The sequence below is a fragment of the Pteropus vampyrus genome, unplaced genomic scaffold (genome assembly GCF_000151845.1).
Source record: "Pteropus vampyrus isolate Shadow unplaced genomic scaffold, Pvam_2.0 Scaffold203, whole genome shotgun sequence".
Lineage (NCBI taxonomy): Eukaryota > Metazoa > Chordata > Mammalia > Chiroptera > Pteropodidae > Pteropus > Pteropus vampyrus.
This window is the reverse complement of record NW_011888984.1, coordinates 1,351,620-1,365,480: the sequence shown is the minus strand read 5'-3', so window position 1 is coordinate 1,365,480 and position 13,861 is coordinate 1,351,620. Positions and strand designations below refer to the sequence as shown.

The window sequence follows — 13,861 nt, the reverse complement described above, 5'->3', positions numbered from 1 at the left end:
AACAATGTGGAAATCTCCGGGGCTCTATCTTGATGGCAGGAAGGACAGCTCTGGCCTGGAGCCAGATAACCCATCAGGCCCCAAAGGGGACAACTACAGGACACACAGATACTCACTTGGGTTTTTCATCTGGTAATGGTTCAGGAAGCCCAAAGTCTCCAGGGCGTCACTCTTGGATTCCCACTCCAGCAGCCCAGACGAGCTGCGTTCACCTGATCGGAAGGCAGAGGTCAGGCAGGGACCAGGGAGCCACCCATTTACACCCGAGGAATGAGAGAGGGGGGCAGGGCACTCCACTCACTTTTGCCTGAGAATACTTTCACTGAAGATGGCCGCTTCACTCCCAGCTCATCGCAGATCTGCAAGACAGAAAACAGACACAGAAATACAAGGAGTGCCACATGGCAGACCACGCCCTACATGACTGAGTGCTCCAGTTTTTCTGGAGAGGAGTTTCTAAGCTTTTATCACACACTCTAAGGTGTCCCCATGGCCCACGAAAAGGTTAAGAAACACTGCTCTGAACTGTCCGGTTGCCAAGAACTGAGAAATTGCTTTTTTACTTACCTACCTTCAGCTGCTATTTGGGTGTGTGTTGGCACTACGTAAATGTTTGATGAACTGAGGTCTGGGGCCAGAGCAAGGTCCAAAGTCGCACTCTGCCAGTCAGTCTTCCTGCCCTAGTTTCCTCTGACCTCGCCACTCCCTTCAGATGCTACCCAGGCACTAAGGGCCTGCCTGACACTGGACTCTGATCACCACTCTGTCACCGGACAGGGAGAATCTCTCCCAGAAGTACAGCCAAACTAGCTTGCCAGAAATGTAAACAGCACACTCTACTGCTGCTAGAAGTTCAGTGCCATTCTCTCAGTCTGTCTGCCCTGGTCCCTGTGTCCCCAGGACCCAACCTAGCGCATGGCAGAGCAAAAGCTTAACAGATATCTGTTGAAATACTAAAACAAATGGCCTACTCAGATGGTTGTGGTGAAGGACCATGGCACTCACCTCAAAGAAGTTCTCCTCAGTCACCTCCAGAGGGGCGTTGAAGAAGTGCAGCACGTTGCTAGGGTGCTGGATGCGGTTCTTGGCAGCCTGCTCCGGAGTGGAGAACCGGTTGTTCCGTGATTCACTGAAATCTTTGTAACTTGAGGACCCGTCTTCTAGCCCATATGACTGACCAGGCATGATGGCTGGTTGTTTGGAGACACTAAGAGGGATGGGGAGCCCTGTGTCAGATCTAATGTCGCCTTCCCCCAAGCCCTCCACTGTGGCCTTGTTCCCGAGAGCAAGCACTGGGCACTCCGACCCAGCCGCCACTTTCTCCCCTGCTTTAGATGGACACACTCCCTCTTGCCCAAATAATCACCTCTGCCAACCCTGTTCAGAGGGGGCCCCATTCTTTCCCACCTTTCCTCAGTCCCTTGGCAACATGTCCCAGCCCAGGAGTCCAGGCACCTACCAGACTTTCAGCTTCTGCCCGAACATGAAGTTGTTGTTGAGGTGGGTAATGGCCCGGTCCACAGCATAGCCATCGGCCATCTCCACCATGGCGGCCCCCGGTTTGCTTTTCATGAATTTCACCTTGCAGAGAGCAGCCGTGGTCAGCACCACTGCCCAGCTGCCAGGTACCCTTCCCCTGCCCCTTCCAAGTTAGTTAGAACTGCTCTGGATTCGCGCTTCCATGCTGTCACTGGTGAATGGGGAATCAGAAGAGAAGCACGCCTGGCTCCCAGCAAGGGCCCAGGCAGCGTTCTCCTAACCTGAGGACATGAGCCATACGCGGGTCACTTAACAAGGCACAACAGAAAACAGTGGGCATGACAAAAAACGAAAGCAGCTATTCTTATGAACGCGTGTCTGTTAATAAGCATTTATGTAGATACTGGATCCTGATCGTTATTAATGAGTCAAGCGAGGAGCTGCAAACCCAAAGGTTTCAGATGGGTATGAAAAAAGAAACCACCTCCTCTATGTGGTTAAGTCACCAAGCAGCCTTAGTCAACTGTCCCACAGGCAAGGCAAGAGGCCCAGTGTTGCCAGATAGTCTGAAATTTTTTGGAAGAAATCCTTATACACTTACCTTCAACTATAACGGGTGCATCATGAATTATAATGTTGATGTAATGTTATTACTACATCTGTGTGATAGCCGTTTTTTAACATCAAAAATTCCAAAGTAAACAACGAAACACCTACACACAATAAGGACCAAGGTATCTGCCCTGCAGCAGGTCACCTGATTAGGTGAGTCGCCCTCCCTGGATCAGCTGGCTCCCAGCCAGGCCGCCTCTGGCTGGGGGCCTCCCAGGAGCCTGCCAGGTCTATAAGGAAAGCCACGGACATAGCAGAAGCTCACCTTCTCCACATTGCCATATAAGCAGAAGACATTGAAGACTCGATCACAGTTCATCTTAGATTGATCCAAGCCATAGACCATGAGCACAGGGCTGTCAGCGTGGGGGCCATACTCGGGTGGTGGGGGAGGGGGTGGGGGGTGCCCATACTGGGGGCCGTAGCGACTTGGGCCCCGGCGGTGACCCCCCACTGGTGGGCCCATCCTTCTCCCTTCGTAGTGAGGTGGGGGGGGCCCGTAGCCCTCATCATGGTAATGGCTGTGGTACCCACCGTGGGGCCCTCCTGGGGGGTGGGAAGGAAAGAGAGGGAGGACGGGTGAGAATTTGCGTGGCGGACGACGGGCAGAGGCACATGAGCCACGGGAGTCCACGGAGGGGAACCCCCTGCCCTCACCATATTCTGCGGGGTGATCTCCCAGGAGAGGGGGCTGCCTCTGGCGTTTGTTAGGGTTGCTGCCAGGGTCACCTGTGGACAGAGAGAAGAGTTAGAGCCCAACCTGGAAAACGGGGTGGCTCTTCCCCTCTTGACTAGAGGCTAACCTCTAAGTCCCTGAGCTCCTGAGAACCTGAGTACAGAGCCTCCCTACTCAGGGCTGCTGGGCCTCCCTCCTGTGGCCTGACCCAGGCTGGGCACGAAGCCCATGGCTGGAGTCTACACTGCCTCCCCTGCCCATACCGACCGGGCTGCCTTCCGTTCTCTGCGAAGAGTGAGGCCCAGCTGTGCGCTCTCGCCTGCCCTGGCGAGGAGCCCAGCTCGTGGGCCCTCACAGGAACCTCCAGCTGCTCTGGAAGCTGACAGGTTACAAGCCGAGAAGAGCTTTCTAAAATAATTCCCGATGAAGGGAGAGGGGGTGAGAGCAGGAAAATAACCCAGAAAGGTCAGAAAGATGACACCATCTGGCCCCCAAAGTCTCGAGGCTCTAGAAGCTCTAGACCCCACTTTCTAGGACCCTTCTTTCTGAACCCCGTCCCAGTCACCCTCCCACCCATCATGTCCAACCCGAGGTGGAACCGGAGGAAAGGACAAGCAGGGCGAAGTCAGAATCAGTTCATTTGAGCAGTCACATACAAGGCAACAACATTCTCAGACCCAGACAAAGGCGCAGATCCACCCTCCGCCCCCAGCTGCGGTCCATGATTGCTACCACGAACTCAGCACTGGAGTGGCAAACACTGTGCTAAGTGCTTTACAGAGATCGCCGCTTCTTAAATTCCTCACAACAACCCTATGAGGTAGGTACTAGTTTAGTCCCATTTTACAGATAAAAAAACTGAGCAGTTAACTTTTAACTGAGCAGTTTAAGACATTTTGGCCCAAGGTCACAAAGCGAGTTAGTGGCTGAGCCGGGATTTGAACCCAGGTCTGGCTGACTCCAAAACCCAAGGCTCGAGACCACTGCCCTTTCCTGCCACCCGGCCTGCATTGTTTTCAACAATCAGTCATTACAAAGATGGAAAAGGGCTACTTACAGCAGAAGTACAGAGTACAATGTCCATTTGTCACAAAAAACAAATCTGTATTTTCTCTTACCATTGGACGCTTCAACAGTGAGTTAGCACAGTTCTGAAAGATGGCGTCCCATCAAACATACACTGCGACCCTGCATCACATGGTTTTACAGTCATAAATACAAGTTACGGCACACATCCGCTACAATTTTTTTAACAGTCAATGTTTTTGATTAAATCAAAAAATGGCTCACAGATGTTCTGTCCTCAGAAGATATCAGAAAAGTGGAAAATAAAGGTGTATGAAGTGGGTAGTGTCCCTCCATGTTGTCACCTCCTCACATTGTGTGCTGCAGTGCGGTGCTTCTGGCTGTGTAGCGCTCCATGTGCGTGTCTCCTGGTTATGAAGTGTGCCAGTGGCCCCACTATGCCCGAGCTTTTGGCCTTGGGAGCGCGCCCGGTTACCCGCCAGCAGGTAACTGTGTACCTCTGAGCTGTTTGGCTGTCTGGTTTTAGGTCTGTTTTGGTTTTTTGATTTTTTTGTTGTGGTTTAAGTTTTTTTTTGGTTTCTGATCTCCAGTTGGTGCAGATTATGTTGGCAGCCGTTGACTGCAGAAAAAATAAAAATATCAAAACAGAAAAAAAAGAAAGCCCTCCCCAAACCAAAGGACTTAAAAAACAAAACAAAACCCATATGGCGAGGAATGGAGAGAGGATCCTATTGTCTTGGAGGCCCATGGAATCTACTTCAGTCTGTGAAACGTTCTCCGAAAAGAGCGCCGCTGGCTGGCTGAGAGCTCTGTTCTCTGTGTTTCCTACTTCTGTGTACATTCTCGGGTTCAAGTTTGCTTGGATTTTGACCTTTTTTTTTTTTAATGTTTAATAAAAAAGCAGTGTCTGCTGCCATGTTGCGTCTCTTTCTTTGTCTCTGTCTGCCTCTGTTTCTGTGCTTGTAGCTGTTCCTTGGAGCGCGGTGTGGTGTTCTTGATGTAGTGAGCTCAAGTCTGCAGCTGTTTCTGGGGACGTGGTGGAGGCTGCATGTTCTGTTCTCTCCAGGAAGAGCTAGTGGTTTCTACCCTGTGTGTTGGTGAGCAATGTGCAGAGGCAGAGCCACTGAAGTATGGTTCCCGAGGGGGTGGCTAAGCACCGCCCTCGCTCCAGGTTACCTCATCAGCTCTCGTTTTTGACCCCCAGCCTTGAGGCGGCCAAAACTGAGAGGCATCGAAACCAATGCACAGCCAGCCCCTGCCACTAGCCCCTGCCGGTCTGCACATCTTCTATTTATGTTCCTTGGAGAAGAAATGGTTGGTTGCCATGTTTCTGTTAGCAGTCATGTAATGCCACTGCCCGCTCTGGTACATTCACTTGTTCACCAATTTGCCTCTGACCTCTGGAGGGAGCGGCCAGGCCCACAATGCGCACTGTGAGGGTCCTGGGGAGAGTCTAGCCCACCCCGCCCACTGCTTCCCAGCTGCAAGGGCGAGCAAGACAGGTCTGGCTAGAAATGGGGGACAACCAGCCTTGTCCCTCAGCCCGCAGCCTAGTCCAATGTATCAGACCAAGACAGACACAGAGATGGACGGTCTTGCGGAGGATGTGCTGCTGCTTTTCAAAGGCAAGCCTCCACCTCTCCCTCCCATCCATGGCAAACCATTCTTGACAGATTCTAGGAAGGGTTATCCATTTGGGCCCCCCCCACCACCACCGCAGAAAGATGAGGCCCCTCTACAAGTGAGGTGAGGCATGTCCGCCCTGCTCCAATGCAGGGTTTCACCTCCACAAGGTCAACTTACTCAAAGGCTCTGCTGCAAGGACCCAGGAGCCCTCATCACCGGCCCGCCATCAGCCCCCACCCCACGCCGCAAGCAGACCCTTGCAATAGTGGTGAGCAAGGGGACCACTCCCGGCCCAGTGAGCACGGAGTCAGTGACCCTAAGTATGTTCTTAGAAAGGAAGCAGCAGAATGCACCTGGGAGCTGCTACTGGTTTCCTAGTCATCGCTACGCCCAGTGTTCAGCGAGGCCCTGCTCCCCACCCCACCCAAGCCTCCACCTTGAGTCTGCATCCTCGGCTGCATCGAAGGGCTCGGAGCAGCAGCTAGGACCTACAGAGGCCCTTCACTCACCCTCTCCCACTGAAGTGTCTTTTTAAAGAACTGACCCAAGGCCCCCCCATGTCCACAGGGAGCCCAATGGCATTACATAACCCTGAGCCCAGGTCTACGGAGTGCACTACCCGAGTGACAGCAAGGTGGGTGTGTGTAGAACAAAGTGGTCGTCGGGATTACCTTGTCCACTGAGGTTGGGGTTTGTGTAGTCCCAAGTATCCTGATCGTTCTTGAACACGTTCAAACGCGTAGGCTGCAGGGATAAGACAAAGCTTAAGATCAGCCAGGCCCAGCTCACCTGGAATCTGACAAGGAATCGCCACTTCCAGACTTACCTTCGCATATTCAATCTTCAGAGTGCAACAGCCTGAATAGATATCAGCCCCATTGAGCGAGGCCTTGGCCCGCTGGGCGCTCTGCACAGAGTCAAATGTGACTAAAATTAAGGAAAGTCTCCTCACAGCAGCTCTTTAGAAAGGCCTTCATGCTGTCACAGAGAGGGATGAGAACAAGGTAGCACCCTAAGACTGTGCTACGTGTGGGTTCTAGGGTCAGGTTCACTACTGCAACCACCAGCCTCTTGCACGGAGATGGACAGGAGTGCCACTCTGAGTGATCATTCCTTCGTGGTCTGCATTCCTGCCCACCAGCCCACATGGGGCAGCAACCTCCTCTGCCACCACCCCAGGCCTAGCCACCTTCTTCTTTAGCCCAATCTTCCCCTGGCTTTAACTTAAGCCTGAACAATCTCTGAAATGTCAACCAGATTAGGTTCCTGTCCTGAAAGTCCGTCTGTGGCTTCCCACTGCACTGTGACTCAAGCTGTCTGGGACACCCAACTAACTTCTTCCAGTGTCCATAGCGAAACTCTCCCCTGTATCTGCTACTCTTCAGTCATCAGGTCATTTGCTTTCTTCAACACTAAGCTCCTGCCCACCTGAGGATCTTTGTAGAAGCTGTTCTTCTGCCTTTAATGCCAGCTCCTACCTCCTCATGGAAATAGGGTATCACCTCCTCAGAGAGCTTCCCAGATTCCCTTGTAAATCCCTTTCCTCTTGTATATTATAGCACCCTGTTCTTTCCCTTCACAGTACTTTACATCCCGCATTTTTACATTGTGTAAAACAGATTACTGGTTTATGGACAGCCTCTCCCATCACACTGTGAAGGCATTTGGCACATGGCAGGCATTCAGTATACACACTGGTTAAAGGGTAGCATCCCGCCCAGCCTCGAGAGCCCCTGCCGCAAGGAACCCGTTTCCTAGCAAAGGATATTCCACCATGGCCTGGACTCCATTCTTCCGGAAAATGACAATTCTCTGGACAGGGCCACAGGGGTTACAGATAGTGTAAAGAACATCCTATAAAAGCAAAAACAGGCAAAATGAAGGGAGACTGGCAGGTCAATCTGGCTCGGGGAAGGGGACAAAGAGAAAGAGAAAAGGGAAACCTCACAGAGGAGCTTAAGGGCACACCCGCTGGCACGCACCGTGGTAATGGAATAGATGGGGTTCAGGATGGTAAAGAGAAGCACGCTGTTGACGCTCCGGGAGTCATCCGAGTCCCCAGGACGGGAGATCTTCTGGCTGGTAGAGTAATTGACAAAAGCTGGGTGGCCAGCAATATAGATTTGGTTGTCGGCAGCGTAGTTCACGGCGTTGCAAGCTCCCAACACATCTTCAAACTCCACCAATGCTTGTCTCTTTTTAGGCATTACCACCACATAGCTGGCAGAGAGCACATCGGTTTCAATTCTCTCAGAAGGATGGAGGCAAGAATTTCCTGTGAACTGACTCCTCCCTGGTCTCCAGACTCCTCTGTGCACTGTCATGGTTTCCTGACCTAAACATCCCTTGCTATAAGTGTCAAGACAGGCCAGAGTTGTAGTTTTGGCATCAAATCTCCTCTGGGAAGCCTTCCTTCCTGACCCCTCCTCACCTGACTCAAATGCCTCCCATAGACTCCTGAGCATCCCCTATCACAGTGCTGACCACTGTGCAAAGAGTCCAGGACAGTTTTGTTCATTTTTCTATTCTCAGCACCTACCATGTTGCCACATACTCAGTAAATATCTGCTGAATGGGAAAATGCTGATTAAAAACTACGAGGCAGAGAAAGGAATGAAGAAAGGACACAGACCCAAAGTACAACGGCCAACCCCTAGAGCAGAGGAACCGGAGGACCTAGCCAAAGAACCCTGGACCAAACTGGCCAACCCACTTCTAACCAAAAGCCAATTCTGCCAACTCAATCCTTGGCTTCTGAGTAAGATACCTGATGGGCCCAAACTCCTGCAAGGCCTCCACGAGGTCAGCTTCCACCACGCCGTCAATCAGGCCCCTGATGTGGACAACTGGGGAGGCGGGGGTTTTGTGCGGATCATCGTAGTTCTCCTGAAAAAGGAAGCAAAAACATTTTATTTCATGCAGGGCAAGATGGTGGCCCACTGGCCTTTATGTTCTTGGAGACCCAGTCAGATAACAGTTGAGTGTCATTCAGGAAGGACACACAGCTCAGACAAAGAAGAGCAATTCAAGCCAATAACCCCAAAAAGATTCTGGGCTTTGAGTGGGTGGCCACCTGTCTAATGCCTCTTGCTACAGCTTCTGAGGAAAGCAGAATAGAAGACACAGGCAAGTCTCATATCTTACCTTCCTCCCAGAACCTGTCTCTTCCCACTGGTCAAAAAAATGTGGGAGAAGAGTGGCTTAGAAATGGATACCACTGGCAAGAAGGGCTCACACGATTCTCTGCAGCAGTCTGAATAAGGCCATCTCTTTGCATCCATCCCAGCTTCTTCGCCCCTCTCCTAGTAGAGCAAGCTACCGTCACCACCCAGCTAAGCACTGCTTCTCCCCACCACTCATCCTCAGGTCCAGTCAAGGTAAAAGAGCATGTGCCCCAGAAGCTGTGGCAGCCAAGCCAGTCTCCACCACTTCCAGTCTTTAATCACTTTCCCACCAATATCTGTGTTGAAAACACTACCTAAGCAAAACCAAAGAAGAGTAAGGAAAGTCTTATATAAGGAAAAAAATTCCAACCCACACTACTAAAACCAAGACAGTTCCTTTCCCAGGGGAAGTAGCCTTCCATTCACAGCGGGAAGTCTCTGGGAATTAGAAAGAAACTTTCTCCACCTCTCCTGAGCTCTGGGCCCAGCCTCCTGTCTGAGAACCAAGCAGAAGCCCTTTGGATAGAGGGAAAATTGGATTGTATTTCGGGAACTAACTACACAAACCACAGAAGGCACAAACACCTGATAGTTACCACTAGCTCTGCTTTTGGGGTTCCATAGCCCCTGAGTTCTAATCCCAGCCCCTCCTCTCACTAAATGACCTGAACAATTTACCTCATCTCTGTAAGTCGGGAATAATACCATCCTATCTCACAGAGAAGTGTTGAAAATGCAATTAAAATGCCTTTAAAATGTATAGAACAGGCCTGACACAGACTACAATGTTAGTAAATCATAGTACAGATAATAGTTACTCTGAAAACCCTGCAAATGGCTGACCCGGAGATGACTTCATGAACTTGAAGGAGAAAATGGGCTTCAAGCCAAAAGGAACCAGTGCTCTCTTTGGATAAGACTGAAGAACAGAATCTCTTCCAAAATGCCCACCCTCAAGGTCCATTTTGGTTCATCAAACTCCCCACACCCGGTTAACCCCCAGAAATTGTAAGCAAAACTTGTGATGGCTCCAAAGCTTGGCTCAACTCCCAAATAGCTACATAGACTTTTCATAAGCTGTTCTTCCGGTTTTCAATGCCCACAAAAATAGGACACATACTCTCTTCTGGGAAAATATCCTCAAATACATCGATTTGCTTCGAAAGAAGGCATAATGCTAAAAAAATTAAAGTGATCGGACATAATTCCCCACTCCGGCGCAGAAAGGGCCACCGCCCACCCGTTCCCGCTCACGCGGTGCCCCCCCACCCCAACCGCCCACGAGGCCCAGGCTGGAGAATTGCGCCTGCGCAAGGGACGAGAGAAGAAAATGAGATTAAAAAAAAAACGGCCCGGCCGCGTGCCCGGCCCACTCCAGCCCGCGGCGCCTGCGCACTGCGCCACCCGCAGAGCGAGCTTCCTCTGCCCCCACACCCCGCTGTGAATAGCGAACACACGCAAGCGCCTGTCCTCGTGCAAACCCCGTTTGCCCAACGCCTGCCCCTCCCCCATCCCATCAACAGCGCGAGGGTATGGGCGCGTGCGCAAAGACACCCCCCCCCAGAAATGCCTTCAAGATAAGAAATTTTCCCTCCCTTCCCGGTCGTCCCCCGGCCTAGGGCCTTGGCCTCACCCCGCCGCCCGCAGCCCCGGCTCCTCCACCACCGCCGCCACCGCCTCCGTGCTGGTCGCCAGCGTTGTCAGTCTTGAGCCGCTTAGGGGCCCGGCCGCCCTCACTGCCGCCGCCGTAGTAGCGGCCGCCGCCGCCTCCGCCGCCCGCCGCCGCCATCTTCACCATCGCTCCCGACCGCCTCCGCTGCTCCTCCGGCTGCTGCCTCTGCTCGAGCCGCCGACGCCGCTTCTCCGCCCGGGGCAGCAGCCTCCGCGACATGGCGGCGCAGAACCCGCCTCCCCCCGCCTCTCATTGGGGGAGGGACACGCCCGTCACCCGCCGCCCCCACCCGATAGGGGGAGCCACTGGTCCCGCCGCGGGGGGAGGGGAAGCCTCTCCACGCCTTGCGCGCCTATTGGGTAAAGCACACTTCGTTCTACAGGAGGGCCCGCCCTCGTTTGTCTGGGATACTCTTGATAGGCGAGTGCTTTCTGCCAGTCATTATACCGACTTTACTGCCTTAAAATAAACTCCAATTTGATTGGTCGAATTTCTGGCACGGCGCGCTCCACACTCCTGAAAAGCCCCGCCTCCTTCCCAATGTCATTGGTTTTCTTGCTGTTCCATCAAACCGAAAGCCCTTAGTCTTCCAGTCACAACGACCACCTCCCCGCGCCACTCCGCAAGAAGGAAGCCCCTCCCTTTTGCCTCTCGCCAGCGGTTACTGCAGAGGCCCATCTTCTGCGTTTTCCTCACCAGACGGTAGAACCACTGGTGGTCTCTGATTGGGTGAAAGAGGGGAGCACTTTGGCGCAGTCTAGTAGGAACGAGACGAGAACGCATGCGCAAATGTGCTTTCGGGCGCCTCCGGAGGCGGGGCGACCCCCTAAAGGAGCGAAGACCTGGAGTACCCCGAGTATTTATTGAATGACTGTTGTGTGCGGCGCTACAAGGCTAGACAAGTATTTATTGAGTGATTGCTGTGTGCAGCGCGGGAACGCTAGACAAAGAGGCAACTACCAGTACAGCTCTGTCCCCGTCACTATACCCTATTTCTCTTCACCTCTTTCACAATGCGGGAAGAATTTTTTAACCCAAATTTGACCCTCTCCGTCAGTATAAAACCATTTGCTGCAGCCGATGTCTTCAGACCCCCGTCCAGTTCGCTCGTGGCTTTTCACCACTCCACCTCTAAATTCAGCTGCAAAAACTCGGTTTGCTCGAGGAGAAGCATCTTTCGCGCACCTCTTGACCTTTGCCCTACGCAGTCCTGCCCACCTTGAACACTTTCTCCACTACCCCTCCTTGCTGGAGCTAAGGAATAATTCCTTCAGCCCGTGCGGTCTCAGTTCACTCTGAAAAGCCTTCCTCGTCTCTACCAGCCCGGACCCTCGGGGCTCCCCCCCGTGATAACCCCTGATCACTCCGGCCATTGGTTTTCACGCGACAGCTCTTACTCTTCCAGGTCCTCACAGTCCGGTGACGGTCTGTTCCCTTAACATGGAAGCCCTGTATGGGCCAGGGAGCTGTGGTCCCTGCCTCGGCCTTAGTGGGGCTGGCTCGCCTACAAGGCACCCGGTCCAGCACCCGGCACGGTGCAAAAACTCTGCAAACAGAAGTCGTTATGGTGTTCAAAGCGTCTGGCGAGCCTTCCGTCCTCTCGGACGTTGGGCCACCTCGCAGAGAATGCCTTTCCTGAGACTAGGGTCCAATTACGCCCAATAGCCGGAACCTGGGGGCGGGGCCGGGGGCTGACCCAGGAACCGCTCTTAAAGCTCTAACGCTAGGGGGCTGCCAGCTAGGGGAACAACGGCACTTAGAAAAAGAGGAAACGCGGGGGATACCCCCAAAGATGTTCCGGAACCTTTCCATCCGAGTGAAAGGGGGTTCCCGAAATAGGGGGTCCTCGTGGAAACTAAGTTTGAAATTGGGTCAGTGGCACTAAGAGCGTGGGACAGACCCGCTGGGGCCGCGGATTTGGGGAGATAAGAAAGTTGGGCGTGGGATGATGGGCATCTTAAAACCAGCCCCCAACCACACTGGGGCCGTCAGAAAAGGCCCGCAGAATCGAGATGGGGGGCGGTGCCGCGCCTTCAACACGTGATCCGGGCGTCGCGATCCAGGCGGGGCTGGTCCCACTGAAGGGCGGGGCCGGGAGATCCGGACGTCAGAGGAATGCGGTGGGGGAGGGGGAGAAGGGGCCCCTCCCCTCCCCGCCCCCGCGCCGGGCCTGGACGCCCCTCGCGCCGGCGCGCGCGGACGGGACGTGGAGGAACCGTCCCGGCGCGGTAGTTCCTGGCCGCTCGCTTGCCCGCGCGCGTCCACGGAGAGCGACCGTGGTGTCTGCACCCCCGCGTTCCGGGCCTCGGCCCCTCCCCCCCTGCACTCGGGCGGCGGCTGCGGGCGGTGGGTTGGCGCCCCCCCACCGATCCCCCCCGCACCCCTCCCCGAACCGTCGCCCCCAGCCCCTACCAGCTCGGCGGCGAGCCTGGCCGGCCGTCCGGAATCGAAAAGAGAGCCGACACTGGGAAGTTTTGGGAGAGGGAGGGACGGGCCTTAAAGGGACCACGACCTCTTTTCAGCCTGGAAAAAAAAATGTGGGGGCTGGGGGGGCAGACCGAGAATTGCTCCGCAGTTGAATGGAGGAAACAACGCAAAAGGAATGGGGAGACTAGAGCTTCTGTGTTCGAGCTCTGTGTGCTTTTTCCCCAAACACTCCCCCGCAACGTCTTAAACCCCCAGGGCTCACAGAAAGTCGGGCAGTTGTTTGGGAATGCTGCCTCATTGCTCCTAGTCGGCCAAGTTGAGATAAATGTTGGGGTGCACGTTGCACAAATGGGGAAGTGGGCTCAGAGAACACAAGCGACTAGCCCAGGATCCCACAGCTTGTAAGTGGCATAGCTGGATTTGTGCGCCTCCAAAGACATACTGCACTACAGTGCCTGTTACAGTTATGAACGGGGCTGCATTATGCAATGGAGGTTTAAGGGCACAGGCCCTGGGGACAGGCTGCCGGGGGTTCGACTATGGAGGCCATACTTACTAGCTCTGTGGCTTTGGGAAAGTAATTTATTCTTTTTGGGCCTCTTGTTTCCTCATCCAACAGCAGGGTGGTAATACCATCTGCCTCATAGAGCGGTCTTGAGTGCTGCTTAGAAGTCTAGAGGCAGAGGGGACATCAGTGGCTTACCCCCATTTCACAGATAAGGTACAACTGAGGCCCAGGTAGGGGAAAGACCAGTTGAAAGTTACCGCAGCTGGGCAGCCTCTGAAAGCAAGTTGGTCTCCTTAACATCCCAAATAATTTGACCCTTGTAGGTCCATCTAAATCCATACACAACACTTCCCACTTTTCTCAACGTGGCAAAAACACTGGCTTTCCTTCTGTTGGTCAAATACCCAAAGCTCATTCTGGGCTTTGCACTGGCTGTTCCCTCTGCCTAGAGTACTCTTCTCCCAGATCTTTGGTCCTCATCTGACAGACCGTGACTCAAATGTCACCTCCTGACCACTCCAGCCTAGTTGGCCCCATACACAGTTATAATCTTGGCTCCTCGTTTATCTCCCTCTTTGCTCTTCTTGCCACTTGCAAATATCTTGTTTAGTTTCTGTCTCCTCACTAGACTCTGGATTCTTTGGAGGCCGGAGGTGGGTATGTTTTCATCC

General features: G+C 53.5%; 1 protein-coding gene across 4 annotated transcripts in view; it reads right to left on the bottom strand.

Annotated features, from left to right (window-relative positions):
• Window positions 1-12,711, bottom strand: part of HNRNPL (heterogeneous nuclear ribonucleoprotein L) — a 13,597-nt gene extending 886 nt beyond the window's left edge. The window contains exons 1-12 of one of the 4 annotated variants that reach the window (XM_011372263.2): window positions 12,668-12,711; window positions 8,187-8,305; window positions 7,402-7,639; window positions 7,188-7,273; window positions 6,246-6,342; window positions 6,091-6,163; window positions 2,749-2,820; window positions 2,357-2,637; window positions 1,460-1,581; window positions 1,006-1,207; window positions 302-359; window positions 86-212 (exon numbers count right to left, since the gene is read on the bottom strand). In XM_011372263.2, coding sequence (XP_011370565.1) covers window positions 94-212; window positions 302-359; window positions 1,006-1,207; window positions 1,460-1,581; window positions 2,357-2,637; window positions 2,749-2,820; window positions 6,091-6,163; window positions 6,246-6,342; window positions 7,188-7,273; window positions 7,402-7,626 — 1,335 coding nt within the window. In that variant the 5' untranslated portion in view covers window positions 7,627-7,639; window positions 8,187-8,305; window positions 12,668-12,711 and the 3' untranslated portion in view covers window positions 86-93. Of the gene's footprint in view, window positions 1-85; window positions 213-301; window positions 360-1,005; window positions 1,208-1,459; window positions 1,582-2,356; window positions 2,821-6,090; window positions 6,164-6,245; window positions 6,343-7,187; window positions 7,274-7,401; window positions 7,640-8,186; window positions 8,306-9,703; window positions 9,842-10,216; window positions 10,490-12,667 lie in introns of those variants that run through there. The other 3 variants (XM_011372261.2, XM_011372262.2, XM_011372260.2) reach the window with 3 other exon arrangements.
• Between the last annotated feature and the right edge of the window lie 1,150 nt (window positions 12,712-13,861).